At 48.8% G+C, this 21,302-nt stretch overlaps 1 protein-coding gene across 2 annotated transcripts; it reads right to left on the minus strand.

Annotated features, from left to right (window-relative positions):
- Nucleotides 1–4,233: 4,233 nt before the first annotated feature.
- On the minus strand, nucleotides 4,234–20,635 carry VMP1 (vacuole membrane protein 1). 2 transcript variants are annotated; one of them, XM_061562012.1, is made up of 13 exons: nucleotides 20,435–20,635; nucleotides 18,925–19,036; nucleotides 16,826–16,964; nucleotides 15,597–15,738; nucleotides 14,872–14,962; nucleotides 13,874–13,984; nucleotides 13,293–13,460; nucleotides 12,572–12,706; nucleotides 10,331–10,411; nucleotides 10,045–10,161; nucleotides 9,599–9,660; nucleotides 9,088–9,190; nucleotides 4,234–8,305 (listed from the first exon to the last, which is right to left on the minus strand). In XM_061562012.1, the coding sequence occupies exons 3-13, from the start codon at nucleotides 16,908–16,910 to the stop codon at nucleotides 8,162–8,164; spliced, it is 1,239 nt and encodes a 412-aa protein (XP_061417996.1). In that variant the 5' UTR covers nucleotides 16,911–16,964; nucleotides 18,925–19,036; nucleotides 20,435–20,635; the 3' UTR covers nucleotides 4,234–8,161. The 2 variants fall into 2 exon arrangements, with proteins under 2 accessions (XP_061417996.1, XP_061417995.1); XM_061562011.1 differs by lacking the exon at nucleotides 18,925–19,036.
- Between the last annotated feature and the right edge of the window lie 667 nt (nucleotides 20,636–21,302).

Here is a 21,302-nt window from a genome sequence, read left to right on the forward strand (position 1 = left end):
GGGGGTGGAGGGATGCCACACGAGGAACATGCCTGGTCACTCATCGTCATCGTACAGCGACCTGACCTCGGCACACGGAGCAGGTCACACTCGCAAGACCGATTTGCTCTTGTTGGAAAACATGGGACGCGAGGAGGAGGTGGTGGTGTGCATGTGATGTGTTTACCTTTCCTATACTTGGGGCTCCTCTTGTGTTTTTTGTATCGTAAGGTTCTGACCTGCCCCTTCCTGGACGTGTGAAAAGAGCTGTATAGCTGATCGGAATCTTCCAGTATAAATACATTCTGTGAGTGAGTGGCATTAATGGGTCTTGTGGGTGAGATTTGAACTCTGATCGAAACCTTCACCTCGAGACACGTCGAGTCTATTGATGCGCTTCTGCGGCCGTCTGGAACGCTCTTCCGATTTTAGCAAGGTATGGGATCGAGGCACTTTTAAATATACATTCAAAACCCATTTCTTCAGTACTGCTTTTTGAGTTTGGTTTGTTGTAGTTCTCTCGCAACTCCGAATAGCACGGTTGGCTATGTATGGTGTGAAAGAAGTTCAATATACATGCACGGTAGTTTGTGACTGCATCGTCGTCTGTCACTGGGTGGTGTTGCTTCTGGATAGAGGGGGGGTACCACAGTAGTTGGGCAGGATGTTTCGCTGGGAAAACTTTTGGTGTTTGAGTAATTGGACACAAAGTCGTTAAGTTTCAGTTACTAATTGAGGTTTTTTTTTACTTTTGAGAATTGGTGTCTCGTGACAGATGCTACCCATTGTAATTAAACGAGTGCATTAATAACCGTGAATTATATAAATTGCTTGTTTTAAGCGTTCTAACGCAAAAAAAATCCAGTGACGTGTACATTTTCAAGTGTTTTATAAGTATAATGGGTTTTGCATGTAACCCGTTTTTGTTAAATGTACCGGCAGATTTCATACTGTCATTCCACATGGCAATGGCGAAAAATCAACAACACTTGTCCATGCTGTGCTGATATGATGCTGTCAACTAGAATAAACCTCAATTCCGAACATCCCATGGTGGTTGTTGATGAACACCCGTCTCCCGTCTATTCCAGGTTCCTAGATTTAATGAACAGTTTGTGTCGACAAGCGTGGGACAGTGACACGGGATGGTACCAACGGACTGATGTGGACAATGAGCATTGGAGTCATTTGACGAGTGGAGTTGCTATCCCATCTGAGTAAACATGGTCCAACGTTCCATATTAACTGAAAGCGCAAAATGGTTAATGAGGACCGAGGAGTGATAACATAAGATGAAAATGCCGAGCAAAAATTTACATTTAAATTTAGATTTAAAGCTTTCGTGACTGCATGGATTCATATTCTTGGTTCTTTCGGTAAAGTCACGTAACGGGAAATAATAAAATAATAATAATAATAAATAAAACATAATAAGATAAAATTCTCACGACGTTTCGGCCACAACGCAAGCAGCCGTCCTTAGGTGAAGAACAGGGCTGTCGGAAAGACAGCGTCCTAATGACAGCCCTGTTCTTCACCTGAGGACGGCTGCTTGCGTTGTGGCCGAAACGTCGTGAGAATTGTATTTTATTATGTGTTATTATTTTATTATTTTCTTTCTACGTGACTTTACCGAAAGAACAAAAAAAACAACATACACACGCATAGCTGTGAAACCATAGGGAAAATATGATAAATCTGAGAACATTGCGAACAATGTGACCCAAGGTGGCATCAACAATAAGAGCATGACAGCAGTGAGGGAAAAAAGATTGGTAATTGCAAATGTTAGCCCGGAGCAAGGCGGTATAATAAGAATGATTGCTGCGCGGAGAAAGGCTTGTAAAACGACGGAGTGCTTTGAAAAACTAAACTTCTGCAACGGACCAAAAATGTGGCCCAAGGGTTTCAATCAAGAGCGAAGACACCCCACTTACCCGCTGTGTGACTCGTTCATTTCCACACACCGATCCACGCCGGCGAGCACGCAAAAGTCGACGCAATCTCACCGCTGCGTCGCGTTCGAGCGGAACGCTCAAGAAACCAAACGTTGTTGATGTCGTGAGCAGGGACACCGACAAATAATTCCCGGAACGAGAGAGCTGAACGAATAAAACGCGTGGAGAGACGGGCACGACGGGCATCGCAACCCAGAAACAACTGCAAGACGCGGATCAGGAGACCCGGCACATATCAAGATATCGCGCCCGAAGAGATGATGACCGCCACACAAAGCCGATGATCACAACAGCAACCACAGGATAACTTGCCATCGGGGCAAGTGGGTTCTCGACCGGGGTGGATACGCCGACCCTCTGGGGGTACACGTGGCAATGGCCCATTGCCACGTGGGGGGGGGGGGGGGGTACACGTGGCAATGTCCCAGGGGGGGGGGGGGTACGTAAGGGTCGGCCTCGGCCAGGTAAGGTAAAAGGTCAAAAGCAACGGGCCTACCTTTACCCTACCTTTTACCCTTACCCCATACAAATTACCCGATTACAGGGTAATTACTGGGGTACTACGACACATGAAAAAGGTTTATAACAGGTAGAGCGCTTTATTCATATAGAATACTCTCGATGATTCCAATTTTAAATTGAGGCCACGGACTGCGCCACGGAGGTTTTAGCGAGCGGTAAACGGGGTATTTACCGGGTAATACTTCGCGCTACCTTTACCCTACCCTTTACCTTACCTCTCGGCATGTGGACACCTTTACCTTTACCCTTTTACCCGGTAAAAAGGGTAAATTACCTGACCTTACCGAGGCCTACGAAAGGGGATTTACAAATGTGTGAAATTACGTCATACACGATGAGTCACTGGTGAATAATCGTGTGCGAATATGCCAATATAAAATAACTACGATCAACTTTGAATCCGTAACGGTATCCTTGGACGATGTAAAAGACCGCTCTAAAGACGTTCATCGTAAACAATGTTGGTTTCCAAGAGTAACCAGCGAGCGCGAACAACTTGCGTCGTGACAGCATGCAGAGTGTCCTCCGTTGGATTTTGTTTCATTCGCTTGCAGTCCCGAGCCAGTTCGGATACCTCACACAAAATGAACAATCGGTTAAAATATTGACGTCCATTAATTCACACATTTATTTCTCAAAACCGTGTTGGGTCAGGCAATCAGGCATGGGGGGGGGGGGGGGGGTATTATACTCAAGTTGGAGATGCCATGGGGGGGAGGGGGTTTTCATCCAGCAGTGGATAAACCATGGCCGTTCGATTATTTTAAGCACTTAAGTAGACTTACAATCTTGCCCGACACCCGCAAACTTGACTAACGTTCACATCATTAATGGTTTCGTCTTTGGCAATTGGTTATATACATGGAGGGGAGGGGGAGCGGTATGGCGAAGTGGTTATGAACCCGGCCAGCAGAGTTTCAATTCATGGCCGTGGCTAATCCCATTTGCCAAGTTCATAAAATTAACCAACGCTGACTGGCGCGGTGAAGTATGTAAAACAAAGACCGACACGGCACGTGGAAGCCGCATTCATCCAGCAGTGGACTGACAAAATGGGGCTGTAAATTATTAACCGGTTACACGTGGAGACAAATGGTATGGGATGCTCACCGTATTAATTCTAGATTTGAAGCTTTCGTGACTGCAAGGATTCATATTCTTAGGTTTTTTCGGTAAAGTCACGTAGGTAAAAATTAATAAAAGTATAATATAAAATAAAAATCACGACGTTTCAGAGGCAACACAAGCTTCCGTCTTCAGCTGTATCAAGTGATACAGCTATCGTGCTGTGACGGTTCCACCTGAAGACGGAAGCTTGTGTTGCCTCCGAAACGTCGTGATTTTTATTTTATATTTATTTTACTTTTATTAATTTTTCACCTACGTGACTTTACCGAAAAAAACCTAAGAATATGCTCACCGCACTCTGTTGAAATCGGACCAGCACTCACCACAGGGATTGAGAAAACGGAAGAGTGAATGGGCAATGATGCTGATGTGAATGTTCTTAGTGCTCTGACTGACCAGGGGCTATGATGTAGAGCGTAGAGGGACATGGAGCAGACAACACACTCTTGCACTGCACTAAGTTCCCACATCCATGCTCTACGCCTTCAGTCAACCCGCACTGATCGGAATACTGAAGTATGGTCAGCCAACCCCCACGACCCACGAGGAAGCCCTGCATCATCCAGCAGTCGGTTCGGACAAAAAGGGCCGCAAAATGCCACTCTCGACGAAGGCGGACGGAGCAAAACACCACCACGGCAACGGCAACAGTGATCAAGGACCGATTTTAATTTTCAAGTTTTAACGTTGCATTCCACCAGAAATAAATACAACACATGTTTGCTTTGTGAAAAATGACGATTTCGCAAGGCAACGAACGCGCTTGGCGCACAACGGGGCGCAGTCGTCCGGAGCCAAACGCATTGAAGATGTAGTCGGGAAGAAAGGGTGAACGTTGAGCAACGGGATAGAATCGCTTGGCAAGTTAAAGGTATTGTAAGCCTAGTATTGTAACGCGAGGGATGCCGACTGCCAGGTTAACACTCGGCGAACGCGAGATTACGACTCGTGAAAACAACGTGTTTTTGCGGAATAAACGAGTGCCAATCCGCACTTGCGTGCGGCACCAGCGCCTGGGTTTGAAGAACGTAAGACTCCGTGTGGCGATAAAATTATCACGCGAGCCGCGCTTTAAACGTGCGAGGGCAGACGCGCGAGACAGCTGTGCAAAATCAATCATTTAAATTCGCAGAGCGATTTAACCGCAGCGCGCATCTCAACACGCCGCACAGAAACAATTGGTGAATTTATTTCGCCGATAAATGCACAATGGATAGAGCGCGCAGTTCCAATCCTCGCACTTAACACCAGCCTCTTAATGTGCGGAACTTTGCGTCCGCTTGTCACCTCTTGATGTCGCACGCATTTCACAGCCTTGTCTTCGGGCTTTTCATTAATTGTATTTCTCATTTTGTGAAATAAAGAGTGTTCAAAGTTTCGTCGGACCAGAACATTGTTGAAATGGTTTAATTTGGGGATCGTACATTTGAAGCAAGTGTCTTCGGCATAAAACCGTTACAGACCGTCAGGAGTATTTATTCGTACTTTCTTTATTCGCAGCTGAACTGTGGCTCCCCGATGTGTTTTCAGGTTGAACTGCGTGCTGTTTGGCACGCTGCCTGTGGGGGTTTCACTCCACGTGCATTGGAAGCTTCTAAAAGAGATACAGCCTAAACAATAAAATAACATCAGAGCCACCATTTCCTCAGTCGTGAGAAAGATCGCATTGCCGTACTCAGGTAACACAATCCAAGTTGTTCCGCCGCACGTTTTGCAATCCAACATCCAGAAGGCGGGTCAGTCTGGCAGGGCAAACAAACTCGTCTAGCCACTTGGCACCGATCTGAGTAACCAGGACGGCGTAGTTATTCACACACAGCCAACTCATCTGTTGAATTTTCAGCACGAAAAATAACCAGGAGGGGGATCCCCCACACAGGTAGGTATGAAGCAGCTTTTATCTTGCTGTGGTTGTCCCACCTGACGACGATTGCTTGTGTTGTGATCGAAACGTCGTGATCTATTATTGTTCTACCTACGTGACTTTACCGAAAGAACCAAAGAGTACGGATTCCTGCAGTCACGAAAGCTTGAAATCAAGTATGAAGAACTAATTTTCTCCACTGTCAGGGCTAACCTGAACTCCCCTAGCAAAGGAAACGTGCCCACCGATACCCTTTTTCCACTGGCACTTGGGAGCCGAGCCAGCGTGGTGGGAGGGGGGTGGGGAGGCCCTCACGGTGTGGGCACTTTTCCACTGAATATTTGCCGTGCCGAGACAAAAACCACACCGCGATTCGCTCGGTCCCAAAAGACGTGTGTGAATCTGGTTCGGGGCCAGTCAGGGCCGGAGGGTGCGGCTAACGACGGGTTCATTGCATCATCGTGTTGCATCACCACATCATCTGCTTGAGTCTCGATACCGTACCTGTCAACCCTATACGGGTTTACCCATCTTCTTGTTTAGGGAAATGGAGTAAAACATTTTTTGGCTGTTTGTTTTTGTTTCTCCCTTGTGATGGGACTTTGTAGGATGAACGTTGAGAATTATAAGGACACAGGATGACCAATAAAGCCTGCATTGATCTGTAATACGGTCGGGACTGATAAGGGGTTGACGTTCACTGCGTGTGACGTCGCCGGCACAGCTTGGCTTCTGCAGTTGGGAACAGCCCCAGCTGGTGCAGCTCGGTTGTGCAGTGGAGCAGCGCTATCCGAGTTATTGTACGCCAATTAGTTGTGGGGGGGAAAAACTTTTCCTTTTTTTTAACAGAGCAGATGGAAGCTATTTCGCCTTCGCAGTGTAAAGTATTTACAGCTCTTCACATGTATTTTTTGTTGTTTTTATAAACTATACTTTATAGTTTTAAAAGCAAGCCCAATACGAGTCTCCAAAATTAGTGTTACTATATTCTGCAAGCGTAACCTGCACAGCTCAGCGTTTTAATGATGAGAATATTAGGCTCTACTTTTTTATGAGTTCGGTCTCAACCACGTCACGATACCGTTCACAGTTTACAGTCTTCTGCCCAGCAAGCATTGCAACTCCCTAACCGATGTCTACCTTTAACAAGACGAATGCCACCCAATGTTATGCAAAGCATAAATTGCCTCGGATTAACATTAAGTATTTGTCCAACGAAAATACCTTCTAAATAATAATCAACAAGCGGAAATCAAGGAGGCTGATAAATCACTATTGTTTACTATAAAATAGAGGTCTTTATTAACCATTGATAAATCGCAGCCCTCTTTAGCGGGTGATGAAAACACTCATGCTAATGGATATTTAATTAGGACTATTATTACTGTATTTAGCGAACAAGACTCTCCGTTCTAATGTGTTGAATTCCAAGGCCGGAGAAGGCCTACACACTGATCCATTAAAGGATTTTCAAACATTCTACAACCAGCATTGCCACCTGCCCTGGTTTTCCCAGGATCGTCCTCTTGTAGAGGTAGCTGCTGTCCTGGAATCTCCCGAGTCTTTTAGGGGGACGTTAAAAGGAATTTTTTTTGTCAGTCGGTTAATAATAAACCACTCAAGACAATGTATTAAGTATTCCTTCCCTCTTCTGGTATCGTGAGATATTCTTCTCATGATGTGTCCTGGATTCTTTTTGTACCTCGGAGGTGGAAACCGTAGATCTAAACCAGGACACAGGCATTGATGTCACAAATGTCATGTCCAGCGCTGGGGCATTTCAAGAGCTGCTCGAACAGCTGTTTCAGGGCCACATGATGTAACAAGTCTACAGACGAACGGTTGGTCAGGCTACGTTCAAATGCCTGCACTGGAGTTGCTACGCGTGTCCCACTACGTTCCAACTGCCGAAGAAAGAATATTCCACTCTACGTTCAATTCGCCGAAATAAAGAACGGCTACAAACCACGGTGGGGCAGCCGTTTACAATCACCGTGGAGAAAGCAGACACGACGGTTTAACGCGGGGGTGAAACATTTTTGAATGTCGGAGTAACTGTCGTCATCATTGATTTCGCGCATGAATTACCGCGGCTGTTATCCCATAAATAATGATATCATCCGGTGCAGACCCATGGTGCTTGTTGATGCCTCTAGTGTCGGAGATATAAATGCACTCCTCAAGCCTAAAAGCCTGGCAAGTAAGCCCTTTCAGTCGGACTTCCCCATCACCAAGGTTTTTTCTTTTTCGACATCTACCTTTTCCAGTTTTAGAAGGACCTTGCGTTTTCTGGCAAGCCACTCGGCATACACGTCGCGTTTAAAAGACATTTGAAATTTACACGGGAATTGGTTCGGAGCCTTGGAAAAACAGCTTTCTACAAAAGCTGCTTCTTTACATAAATGTTCCACGTCATCATTAATGGCAGTGTTCAGGTTTCTTTACTTTTTACTCAATTCCTTTACTCTCCCACCGTGGCCACCGGGGGGGACCAGCCTTCCCCCCTGCCTCACTTACCACTAAACCGTTCCATCGCGATGTTTGTTACAGGGAGCTGCGTGTGGCCTGGGGCGTGGGCGACGAGCGGGACGAGTCGGTCGGAGAGACGCTCTCGATTGCGAGTCGGCAGGAGTAGCGGGCCGGCGGGACAGCGGTGTTTGGCGCGATGGCGGGTTTTGGCAGGAGAGAGCGTCGGGCGAGGGATGGGCGATCATTTTTCCTTTTGCTCCAGGGTGTGACGCTGCTGCACACGCTTGGCGTAGCTCTGCGCCATCGAGTTCACGATGGACAGCACGAAGTAGCACACCATCACGATGATCACCTTCTCGAAGACCCACGACAGCCAGCTATCACCCTGTGACGTGACACCCAACAAGAACAAGGGGGCGGGAAGGTAGGGGAGTGGGGTAAGCGCACAGCTCTCCGATGCGGTTTTCTGGCTGCGCCGCGTTGTGTCGTTCGGCAACGATGTCCGACGTTTCGGTCAGCGTGCATGGCAGCACAACCGCGGAAGCCGGCGCACTAGGTATAGCACTGCGGTTCGCCATGCAACGACCTCGACGCAAACACAAGTGAACAAGATTTTGTTGCGCTACTGCTTTGGCAGTGGTGCACAAGCAATAAAAACACAACACGTCCCTCAAGAACACTGCCCGAAAGAGCAGAAAATATACAGCAGACCACATGTCAGGCAATGGCCCTTCTTCAGAGCAGGGCCCCAGTCCGAAACGTTGCCCATTATATAATTAGCTCCTCAGTAGGACACTGTTTTTGCGCAGTTTTAGCCTTAATAGGTGCTCGCTAAAAGCACTTGCCCCAAGTCTATAAAACTATCCACGGGCGATATTTATATTTTTTACTTTGCAGTTGTTAGGGCAGTGCACTATCATACCGGCGACCTGGGTCTAATTCCCAGCCATGGATAATATCGGTGGCAAGTAGTATCCGAGTCAGTTCTGGAAACTTCCCGAGATAAATAAAAAAAATTGAGTGGCAAAGCCAGCCGAGGATGGTGTTGGCCAGCCAGCCACACCACCACCCAGTCTGCCACGCCAGCCTGAACAGGTGCTCGCTAACAGCAATTGCCCCTGCAAGTTTTGTACGGCTAAAACAGGGGGATCTTTAGCGTTGCGTTACCGGGGAGGAGGCGGCGCCGGGCTTGTGGTGCAGCTTGAGTCGTTGGGCCTCGAGGTAATCGCGGAACGGCTTCTGCAGCATCGGCCCCACCGACGGGACGGAGCTGCGACGGAAGGGGGGGGGGGAGAGAACAAGGGCAGGGGAGAGCGCGCTCAGAAAAAAAGACAACACTGGAACTGTTCTTCCAAGATTCGGGTGGACGCTTCATACCATGGCTTGATTTTTCCACCGAATATTATATGGGTCACATGTCAACTGGAGTTGGTGGTGGCATGTGACTGGTAGCCACAGCTATTGTGATAGGTATACTGGACGAAGTGTGGTCGATTTGGCCGATTTTCTACTGGGGTTCGGGACATCAGTGGGCATGGCTAAGCGGCTTCTTGAGTGGGGGAAAAAAACAACAACCCGGCACCTCTGGAGCCATGCCAGTCTGGCACAGCGTGGCACCGCTGTGGCTCGGTTGTACAGTGGAAAAGAGGTGTATAAAGACAACCCCAGGAGGACCTACCCGATCAGACCCACGATCTGCTCCACTATGTGCTTGCTGAAGCAGATGATCACAAAGAGTTTCTGTAAAACACACGAAAGAAAAGGCAAGGAGCGTCGGTTAAACATCCACGAGGAAACCGGCAGATCCCAAAGCCACTGTCCACCTGGGTTCGAATCCAGCCAACCGCCTGCGAATGAACCGAGTTCTCAAGTGTAGGGAGTTTATGATCTCACCATTGCCAACCGATGACTGTACACAAAACACCGTCACTTTAAATTCGGTTTAACACGTAGGCTTTCGCGACCAATATCATGACACAAGATTGTCAGACAGTCATTGGTGAGCGGGCTGAGACCATCAACCCACTACAATTGAGAACCCAGTTTTTTAAATCACGGGTGGGCTGCCTGGTTTCGATCCCAGGATCTCAGCTGTGCCGGCTCAGCCCCACACGACCACCTCACCTGTATGTGCATCTTGACGATGGCCTTGCCGATGAGCGTTGCTCCAAAGAACGTCCAGAAGGGGACCAGAAAGTGGCCGCACGTGATGCCCGCCAGGTCGAACAGCGGGTTGGGAATCTGCACCGGGCAGGGACAGGGAAAAACAAACATTCTAATTACAAATCACCGGAGTCGTGTGACTTGTGCACAAATTACCGATGTAACCGTCTCTCTCGTGAGTGAGGTGCTGGGTACATTGTGAGACTGTGACGAGGGCACGGATCGGAGGAGCTGGGCGGGACCGTACCGAGGCGCATGCCAGGATGCCAAAGAATCCGACACGCTGCACCAGGTGCTGCATGGCCAGTTTGGCTCTCGTGCCCAGGTCCTGCACATAGCACACGGACATACATATAAGACAAAGATCATCATCATCATCCTCTTTGGTTCTCTCGGTAAAGTCACGTGGGTATACAATCAGATAAATCACGACGTTTCGATTGCAACACAAGCAATCATCATGCTGTGGTTTTCCCACCTGATGATGATTGCTTGTGTTGAAAATCGAAACGTCGTGATTTATTTTATTTTATACCCACGTGACTTTACCGAAAGAACCAAAGAGTGTGGATTCCTGCAGTCACGAAAGCTTCAAATCTAGATCATCATCATCATGATGATCATCATCATCACATATGATCGATTCACTATTGGATGAAGGTCTCCCCCAAGTCATTGTCATCTCTCATGGTCCTGCAATGCAACAATAAACTTAGCTCCTGCATTTCGTTGCGGTAGGCGTTGTCTAGTAAGCAATTTTTTTTTACCAGGTAAGGCCCACTGACCGATCTCGCTCTTTTTCAGAAGCGACCGGCCTTAATGATAGCTCAATGAAGTAGCATGTGTAAATTTATTGCGGTCAAATAGTCGAAACGCATGTTTTAAATGTAGAGGGAAAAACCAGAGGACCCTGGTAAAAATCCACGCGACCACAGGGAGAACATGCAAACTCCAAATATTACAGGTGCCAAGGTCGGGATGTGAGGTACAGTAAAACCTTGGATTGCGAGCATAATTCGCTCCGGAAACGTGTTTGTAATCCAAAGCACTCGTACATCAAAGCACCCGTATATCAATTGTGATCACGTGACACTCGGCAGACAAAGCGTATACACGTACTACTCGTATTGCAAGACCTCGCTCGTTTATCAAAAAAAATATTTACTTACATTTTTTGCTCGTCTTGCAAAACACTCACAGACCAAGTTACTCGCAATCCCAAGGTTTTATTGTAATTAACATCTCGCCACCGCGTCCCTTGGCTACCAATAGGCCGCCGCTCCGGTCTTATTCTTCACCACCGACCATCTTCTCATCCCGCGACGTGTCCTGCCCAAGCCTCACTTACTTTCATGAACAATTAGAATGACGTGTTCTAAACCGGCTCTACGTCGTCTAATCCCGGCGAGCAAGTGCCGTTAGCGAGCACCAACGTGGGTGTTAAGTATCCACTTGCCAAGGATCATCTGTGTCCATCAGTCGGTTTAGTTTGGGATAGGCCCATTGAGCTAAGAAGCCGTTGTTCAAAGGTGACCCGGTATGTATGCGTGGGTGCATACATTCGTGTTGTCGTAGTCATAATAATAATGATTCCCTGAGGCAGTATCATAACAGTGAGTGCACTGCTCAATTCTTTTTTTGCCACCCAAGTTTGATTGCCTGCGATGGCTCAAACCAACGACGACACATATTTCAACCGTCTCATGTGTGTGTTGACGTGCATGTGTTGGAAGCGATAGTGTCATGGTCAGCGCCCTGCGCTACGAATCTGGTCACCTGACGTTCGATTTCCGCTCACAGCCAATATCAGCGACAGATATCTGAACCTGTCCGGAATCTCCCCTAGGTTAACTCAGCCTTAAATGAATACGTGGTGGGCAGTGGGTAAATATCACCACTTGGGGAGACAAACACGGCAAGATAAGCTGCTAGACACACCTACCCATCGTGCACTGTTGCCAGCCTTCATTAGGTACTCACTCACAGCATTTGTCCCAAGAGTGTCTTCAGGCTATCGAGGGAGATCTTTGCCCTTTGTGCATGCAAGTATACGTGCGTGTATGGGCATATGCGTTGTACACGCTAGAGAAGAGATGGACTGATGTGGTACAGAAGGATGATGCGGAGCTGATTGGACGTACCGATAACCCTGCATTGTCTAGATAGGCCTCTGTGGAGGATGTTCGTGAAAGACACTACTGTGCAGTTGGAGGCAGTCGCCCTCCAATATCTACGGAGGGCAGAGGAGCAACGCTCACAAGAACGAGCGGAGCATCAAGCGGCTATTACCAAGTCAGTTAACCTAAGGAACCTGCATCTGTCCTGTGACCTACTAGCGAGCCTTGGAAACTTTACGTGGTCTCAAGGTGCGTCTAGTCTGGCACAAGCGGCGTGATGACATCACTGCCACTTAGTGACAAACGGCAATTGTTGTTGTTCTTGTTCTCGTTGCGTATACGTGTGCACGCGTGTGTGCACGTGTGCGGACCTGTTGCGAGTCCTGCGCGTGCTCCAGGATCTCCTCAAACTCCTGGTACTCCTCGTCATCCGGCTCGGACCCAGACAACCGCGCCGCCCGCGCCATGAAGTACGGCGGCAACTCCCCGATAGCCGTGCCAGCGCCCTGTAGCCATGCACGGCCGTAACGCGCGCGTGGGTTAGCGCGTGTGCACGCCGTGAGGAGCTATAGCGTGCGAGGTGCGGCCGCAACGAGAAAAAATAAAACTTCTTAGTGCAACAACGGCGGTGCAGTTTTGCTCGGCAGACTGCTCAACACGCGCTATGGTCACGGGCAATGGTATCCCATTATTTTAACACATTTCATCATCAGCAGCAGCCATGATTTATACACAAAATAAAATCAATGTAATCAATGAGGTTTGCAGTTCGAGCCCGGAGGCCGTCCTGGTTAATACTTCGGGTTCATTAATGACGTCATTCGTCATAGGGCAGACCATGTGTGCTGGTGGATTCAATTATCCAAATTCGATACTTGCAAAATTACTTAATTGAGATAAACCACAAAGCGATACGGCCCCCTAATACGTATTTTCAAGGCAGGTGCTGCGTACACCTTGCGCCGCACAGAGACAGCTGCCACTCGGGGCCCCATTTGGTGCAACTGCAGCAGGGCGCATGAAATGGTTGAGATGAGACATGATGTTAAGTTGTTTCGATGATGGCTTTCGGGCTGTTGGTGCGAGCCATACCCACATGCAGGCCTCCAGCCTGACTTTGGACATGATGGTCCAGATAGAGATGGGCACGTTGAGTCCATCGCTTTCTGGGCAAATGATCTCGTCGGGGTACGGAGGCGCGGGGAAGTCCACCGAGTCGCACTCGTACGCCGACAGCGTCACTGACGCGATGTGGGGGCCCTGGCAGGAGGGGGGGGGTGCGGAGGCGGGGAGCGGATTGCGTGAATAAAAACTCAACAACCAGGTTAGACGCCAGCGAGAAGCGTTCAGCGGCATCTTGCAACCGGCAGCCAGCAAGCCATGTTTGGCCTGGCGAATAATGCTCTTGGCAGTTGCCTTGCGAGAGATACGGCCAGCCGAGACAGAGAGATCCAGATTATAGGGAGATGAAAGAGAGAAGGAAATAAGCGGCAGAGAAAAGCGGAGCTGTAAACAAGGGATACAAATCATTGAGATCAAAGTGAGATAAAGCAGAGAGAGAGATGAGAGAGAGTTGGCCGTAATTCTCAGGCGTCTTTAAGAACTGTGCGGACGACACGATTTAGGCAAGTGGATGTGGAGATGGTGATGGGACATCGCTAGGGACCCCTCACCAGGTAAAGCAGGAAGGTGTGCAGCCCCGTGCCCAGCCCGACCGACGATAAGATGCCCAGGCCGACCCAGTAGGCACACCACAGGATCTTCTTCTCTGTGCTCCGTACGAACTGTGAGCACGTCCCACATAACACGGCACATGAGTGAGCACTCTTCATACCACACGGCGCACGCATCCGCTTGGCGCTAAACACGGCATAGTATGCAAACGGTTAACACAACATAGTACGCACAAAAGTAACACGACACAACACATGCATACGTTTGTAAAAGTAACGGCAGCTAGAAAACAGTGAGAGACTGTTGGCCGACAACAATTACTAAGAAACTGCATTGCACAATTAGAAAATACACGAGGGTTTTCGAAATCGGTCCACAAACCTGGCACAAGGTGATCCTCACGCATGGACCGTTCCGCAACTTATTATGATGGCATGTCATTTGTTAAGGCCGAGATGCCACTAAACATGTTTTAGGGCAATTATTTCCGTCAATGCATTTGAAATGAGCCACTACGCCAACTTGGTATAAAGTTTTGTAGCCCAGGGTTCGGCAAACAAAATAACACAAATAACCATTTAACTAAATATTTCAAGAGCCGCAATGTATGTGAATGCGAGGCGGTTCTCAATAAATAACGTCTCTAAGCAGTCCTTTTATGAGCCACATGCAGTTCTGGAGCTGCAGGTTGCTGACGCCCAGAATAGCCAATGAAAGCAGTTTTTTGGATGAACAATGATTGGTCTACAGAGCACAGAGCCTCTGCCTGGTAGTGTTGTGACATCGGTTTGTCATCTCATTGGAAGGCAACCACCTCCGGTTGCCCACTAGGGGGATGCGCGATGAGATTTACCCAGATGTGGTAAAATCAACAGCGCCTATTGACAGTAGAGCAACTGCTGATGGGTGAAGATTTCTGGAGACGATTGTCATACAATTGCCAGAAAGAACATCAATGCTCCTTTGACATGCTCCGGTGGATGCGGGGCAACCTCACCTCCTGGTGCTCCCCCTCGGCATAGTAAGCAGCAGTAAGAGCAGCGAGCATCAGCAGGAAGAGCGTTACAACACCTCTCCGTGCCCACAGCCTGCCACACCACGCACACACAAAGACAAAGACGCCCCCCCCACACACCCGCATAGCTTGTAACGGACTATTTGGGAAAGTTCCGTTAGCGAGCACCTATGAAGGCCAGCACGGCACAAGAGAGGATGGGTGGCCAGGAGCACGCATCTACAATGTACTAGGTACGCATTTAAGGGCGAGTCGACCTAGGCGAGGCCCAGGATCAGCACAAATATTTGCCACTGCTATTGGGCGTGAGCGGGATTTGAACTTGGCTTGCCGGGCCGAAAGTGCGGTGAACGTCAATGGAAAGTGATATTTAAACTGGTCCTGGGCACCCCCACCCGAAACATCTCCAACTACCAAAATTGCATGGGGAGACCTACATCCAGCAGTGGATTGACAAAGGGATATAAATAATGTGCGAGTTTTTTGTTATTTCAATAATAATTAATTTGAACGATGTAGCGAATCGAAGTTTATTTTAAGGGCAAATCATTGCAAGCATTGGAATGATGTTTAGGCCACGGATCGTTACATCCTGAGCTGCAACCACTCATCACCAACGCCGCTACCACGACCACCACCACCAAACAAGAGGCAAGATCGCAGGGGAAAAAAGATCACACGTCAGTGGGGGTGGTGGTGCTGCTCACCGACTGGCCCACTTGCACGTCTCCAGACCGCACTCGAGTAGGAAGTATTTCATGGTTGTGAACGGCCGCCTCCACAGCACCAGCCCGTCCCGCTCCTTGCGATCGCGCGTGCGCTGCGCCTGCATCGCGCGTTGCTCGGCCACTGCGTACGCAGACACCGCCCAAGATGCTCCAAGTCAGCTTCAGTGTTTTAACCCCATGGGGGGGGAGGGGTGGGTTGATTGATCCCAAAAAAAATCTCTGCTGGGTTGCCAACAACTAATTGTGGGCTCCCTGCTGGGTTTCTGATGATTGTGAGATGATGGCATTTTGGACATCAGAATCAGAATATTCATTTATACTGGAGGAATCCGATGAGCAATAAAGCTCCTTTTCACAGATGTCCAATAGGGGCAGGTCAGAAAGTTACAACAAATTATACAAAAACACGATAGGAGCGCAAATTACAGGCAAGTAACTTTAAGATATGTATCCAAATAAAACGAAACTATTTTTTTTGTAATTAGGCAAGGTCCACTGAACCATTAGCTTCTATTTCAGAAGCGACCTGGCCACAAAAGAGAGCTCAACGAAGTGACTTATCACGTGAAAATCAACAGCATAAAAATAATCTAGACGCATGTTTTTAAATGTGGAGTGAAAACCAGAGGACCGATGACTGACACCAGCGTTGTGTAGATCGGCCTCTGTGGAGGAGATTTGCAAAGGATGCTACTGGGCAGAGGTCGCAAACGGGTTTTGATTCCTTACCCGTACCCGGCCGCACCAGGGTCGCAAACGGGTACCCGTACCCTACCCGATACCCGGCTACCCGTACCCGGCCGGGTATCGGGTAGGGTACGGGTACCCGATTGCGATCTCTGGGATGAAGCCATGTTGCAGGCGCGGGTGGGTTGATTCTAGGAACTTGATATTGTGAGAAGAGACAAGACGTTGGGAAATGAGTGACAAACGATTACTCACCAGTGACTCACGGCCTACCATTACCCGTACCCAGCCGCACCAGGGTCGCAAACGGGTACCCGTACCCAGTCGGGTACGGGTAGCCGGGTATCGGGTAGGGTACAGGTATCGGGTACCCGATTGCAACCTCTGCTACTGGGCAGTCGGAGGCAATCGCCTTCCAATGACAGCAGAGGGCAGAGGAGTGATGCTCACAGAGTGTAAAGATGAAAGTTAAGACCACGGAGGACGTGACCCATGCGAGCGAGTGATGGAGCGAGGAGCACCTGCGGAAAAGCCGTTACGAGATTGCGACGTTCCAGAGAGCGTCCTTCTCCTCTGGGTTTCACCGGCACCTCCACCCGACGCCATCTTCGCAATCTCTCGAAGGTGAGCTGGGACAACCCGCGCTCAAGAGTCTCTTCCCTGCGACAGACACGGCACACGAAGGATGTAGCTATTTAAAACAAAATGCCCACTTGTAATTTGGCCGCGCAACTTGCTTTGCGCCAAACCACAGATTCTGGTAGGGCTGCGTGTGTAGGCACAAAGTCCGCAATGGCGTGGTGAGGTTCATGGTGCTAACCCACAAACCAAAGTGCAGTGCTGTCACCGGTCACGCAGCGTGTGTGGTGTGCGTGTGGAGGATTTCACTTTGCAAGCACATTTGTTATCCACACTATTAAAATATAACAGTCCTCCGTGTGTTAATTATTGTTTCACAATCACGGCTGCATGAGCTCTTACAAAAACCATGTGCAGTTTATACAAGCGTGCTTACACGTACAGCAAGGTTTGATGCTCTGATGCATGAGGGTCTCCCCAAACCGTGCAAGTTATGGAGGTTATTTTCACGATACATTATTACACTGGTCAGTGTGGGTTGGTGAAAACAGGGAGCATAGAGTAGAATATATGAGTGTGTTAAACTGCCCATCACATAAAGTGATAGCAGCCCATTACGTGCTGTGCACGATGGTCCCCGTCAAAGCACTATCCAGGCTCAAATCTGCTTAGCTCCCAAATATCTGATGGAAGCAGGCACATTGTAGCTGATTTGGTCCAGACTATACGTGAATGGATCTGCACATAAATACATTAACATTCACCGAGCAACTGCGCAACAGTGTATTGGGTAAATGAGTGGCTTATGACCGTGTGAAATGGGGAAAAGGATAGTTTAAGACTGTATGTGAGCACAGTGTGTCGAAAGGTTGGCGACTTTTTGAAAAGAGGTAGAACTCGTTTAAAAGGAAAACATCCATCAAGCTCAACGGCACAAAGCCTTTTCACTCAACTTGTTATATAACCGGCCTACGCATACCAGGATCGGCCCTTCGACACACAAAGTGAAACTGGACAGTTCCGCCACTAGCCAAGACACGCCGAGTGGACGGAAGTGTGGCGGTCGCACATAACTCCCTCGGGCTATAAGGAGGCCACCATACCAGAAAAAGCTCTACCCCTAAAGTTGGCACAGTGTTCACTCTTCAAGCAAATTAGAGTCCAGAGTAACAGGAGCTCCCCACCTCACATGACAGTTCCGTTCCCAGATTAACTCTCACTTGCCGATCAGCTGACCAGAAACACCCAAAAGTTTCACAACATCCCAAAATGGGGGCTCCCTAACGCTCTCAACTATCCCACTCGTATAATTACGGTACAATGCCCGTATTGAAACATTCTTTGTACAGTGGTGCTGTAGCACAGCTTCCTATGTTTGGGAGATATAATCTGCCCAAAATTTGTATGACCTTTTAAAATAATTTTGAGTATAATAATATGCGGAAGGTGATTTATAGACAGCAAAAGACAATCAATTGATTGTTTCTCCCAAAACGCCTGACCATGATGCACTTTTTTGTTTGAGGAGTTTGTCACCATTTACAGAAAGTATTAGAATGGGTTAACTTTCAATCACTTTGTCTTCCTGTCAACGGAACAGTGCTTGTTTCTTGAGTGAGTTGACATGGGTTCAAATCGTTGTGCCAGCCAATAACCACCTACAGCAAGTTACAAAAGTGCGCGTTCTGTTGTGAAGACGATGTTAGAAGATCCTGCGACATCCCTTTTCTAAACCACAGCCAAAATATCACAAATAAAAAAAAAACCCGTAATAATTGTAACTATACAACCATGGTTACAGAGGTCCTACTTGTTCGAAAAGTAATGATTCTAGCGAACATGTTTCAATTTTCCCAGATCAATAGTCGGTACAGCAATGATGACAAGGAGATGTCATCGAAGCGGCATCAACACTTAAAAAGCGCAGATGTGACCCCTCCAGCTGTGTTCCTCAGCCTCCTTGGCACTCGAGACAAGAGCTCTACCACAACCACATCCGCATTATAACTTCGCCGATTCAAGCCTTCCCGTCTCATCTCACCGCAGCAACCAAGTCTGGTTCACCCCAGGAAACTGGCCTCCTCCTTGATTGGAGTCAACTGTGGGATGGAATTGAGGAGAAAACAGCAGCTCCCAGGGTCCTTCGGCCAGACCTGGGGTCAATTACAATGGTAGTTGTGTTATTCATAATGAATTGCAATCACGGTCTAATTTGTATTTCATCTCACAAAGCTGTTGCGTTTGCAATTACGAAAATTAACCCACGTCTGACACAAGCGTGAAGAAAAAGCTTGGAGTCACCACCAGTGAATGTCAGTATCAGTCTATCTGGGGCTCCACTAGCCCAGAGAGAACAACTAAGCTGGTTGAACTCTTGATTGTAGATTAACTCAAGAGCCCATTGCCCTACCAGCTGCAGGTAAATCGCCTGAATGTGTCTGACCTTGTTAAATGTCAGAAACTAAAGAGGGTTGAGCCTGGCTATTGCTTAGGATGGGAGACTAACTGGGAAGACCAGGTGTAGATTTGGGCTGTCAAGTGACCAGAAGCTGGCAGGAGATCAATGGATTGTTGAATCTATTTGTGCAGATCCTAGAGCGTTATCTCCTCGTATGTGTTTCTTTTTCACACTCGTTAAGTTGAACCGGTTAAACATCCGAGTGGAAGACCCTCCTGAAAACAAGTCTTCAAACTCAGTTGGGGCTCTCCTGATAATTTTACTGAAAAGATTTCGGGGAACCACTATCTCGGAGCAATCACTTGCCATTGTGAATAAACCAAATGAACTGTCAGAACAACAGCCTTGATGAGCTCCCATAATCGCCCACCAGGTAAATCCCACAGGTGTATTCCTTAGGATTCCAATTAAGCAAATTCAGAATATTAATTTGTACCGGAGTCATCGGGATGAGTTTTAAAGCTGCTTTTCACAAACGTCCAGTAGGGGGTGTCTGACAAGAGGTTTGACACTTCGTTTGAGACAAAAAAAGAGAGATAACATTTCATCAATAGTCATGATCAATCCACTGCTGAATGGGTCGTTCCCAAGCCATCGACATCCCAAAATCAGCACAGATGTCACCGCTCCAAATCCACCGTCGACGTCTCCAATTGGACGCGCGCAGTCCCCTTTGGCTGTCGCGGTGCCACAATTCCTGACGACCGGCTATTAGGCATAGCCTGTGCCGTTCAAGCCGACTTTCCTCATGCGTTTGAATGAATAAACTTAACCTTTTTATACAGATATATATTTTTTCTAATTCACGAGTTAAGTCTTCCCCGTCTCATACATTCATTTACAGAGCAGTCGTGGACCGTATCCCTGGAATTACAAAACGCTCCGGCGAGCAGAATGCACGAGCGTAGTCACACGCGCTCATACACCCACCGAATACTAAGACTTACCCCGTGACAACTTTAAAACACGGTGAGAACAAGCGCATCGTACAATCCGGAGAGAGACGGTAACATCATCACATCAAGTCACCGCGTGCCCACCGCAGCGGCCACATCGACGGGGTTATTGAGAGACAGACTCGTCTCATACTCACTCGGTTGCTCTCTCTCTCTCTCCTCGCTCTTGTCTGCTGTACAAAGGAAGATGTCAAAGGAGACAAGGGAGGTGAGGAGGTGAGGGAGGGAGGCGGGTTTAGAGGAAGAAGCGAGGAGGTTTCCACGGCCACCACTCCGCTCGGAGTATCCCCGGCTCCGCGTCCACCCCCCCAGCCGGTTTTGCCGGAAGTGGCGTAACCGGAAACGAAGCTGGCGCGAGCGTGGAACCTAACCGGACGTGACGTAGGAGGGACGACGAGGTGAGCCGCCGGACGTGGCGGGAAATATTTGGGGGAGGGGGTGCAGACGAAGGGGTGTGTGGGGTGGGGGGGTTGTGGGGGGAGGGGTTGAGGGGTGAGCGGACGTGACGTAACGATGAGAGTCGTCGAATCTGGCGGGAAATGTCTGGAGGCACACGAGGGGTGCGGGGAGGGAGGGGTTGTGGGGAGTGGAGGGAGGGGTTGTGGGGAGTGGGGGAGGGGTGGTGGGGAGTGGGGGAGTGGGGGGAGGGGTTGTGGGGAGTGGGGGAGTGGGGGAGGGGTTGTGGGGAGTGGTTGTGGGAGTGGGGAGGTGGGGGAGGGGTTGTGAGTGGAGTGGAGGGGAGGGGTGTGGGGAGTGGGGGAGTGGGGAGGGGTTGTGGGATTGGAGGTTATGGAGGGAGTTGTGGGGGAGTGGGGGTTGGGGGGAGGGGTTGGTGGGGCGTGGGAGGAGTGGGGGGGAGGGTTTGTGGGGAGTGGGGGATGGGGGAGGGGTTTTGGTGGATGTGGAGGGATGGTTGTGGGGAGTGGGTGCGTGGGGGGAGAAGAGGGGTTGTGGGTGAAGTGGAGGTAGTGGGGGGAGGGGTGTGGGGAGTTGGGGGGTGGGGGA

This window comes from Lethenteron reissneri, chromosome 28 (genome assembly GCF_015708825.2).
Source record: "Lethenteron reissneri isolate LAM-NWPU_2019-01 chromosome 28, ASM1570882v1, whole genome shotgun sequence".
Taxonomy (NCBI): Eukaryota; Metazoa; Chordata; class Hyperoartia; order Petromyzontiformes; family Petromyzontidae; genus Lethenteron; species Lethenteron reissneri.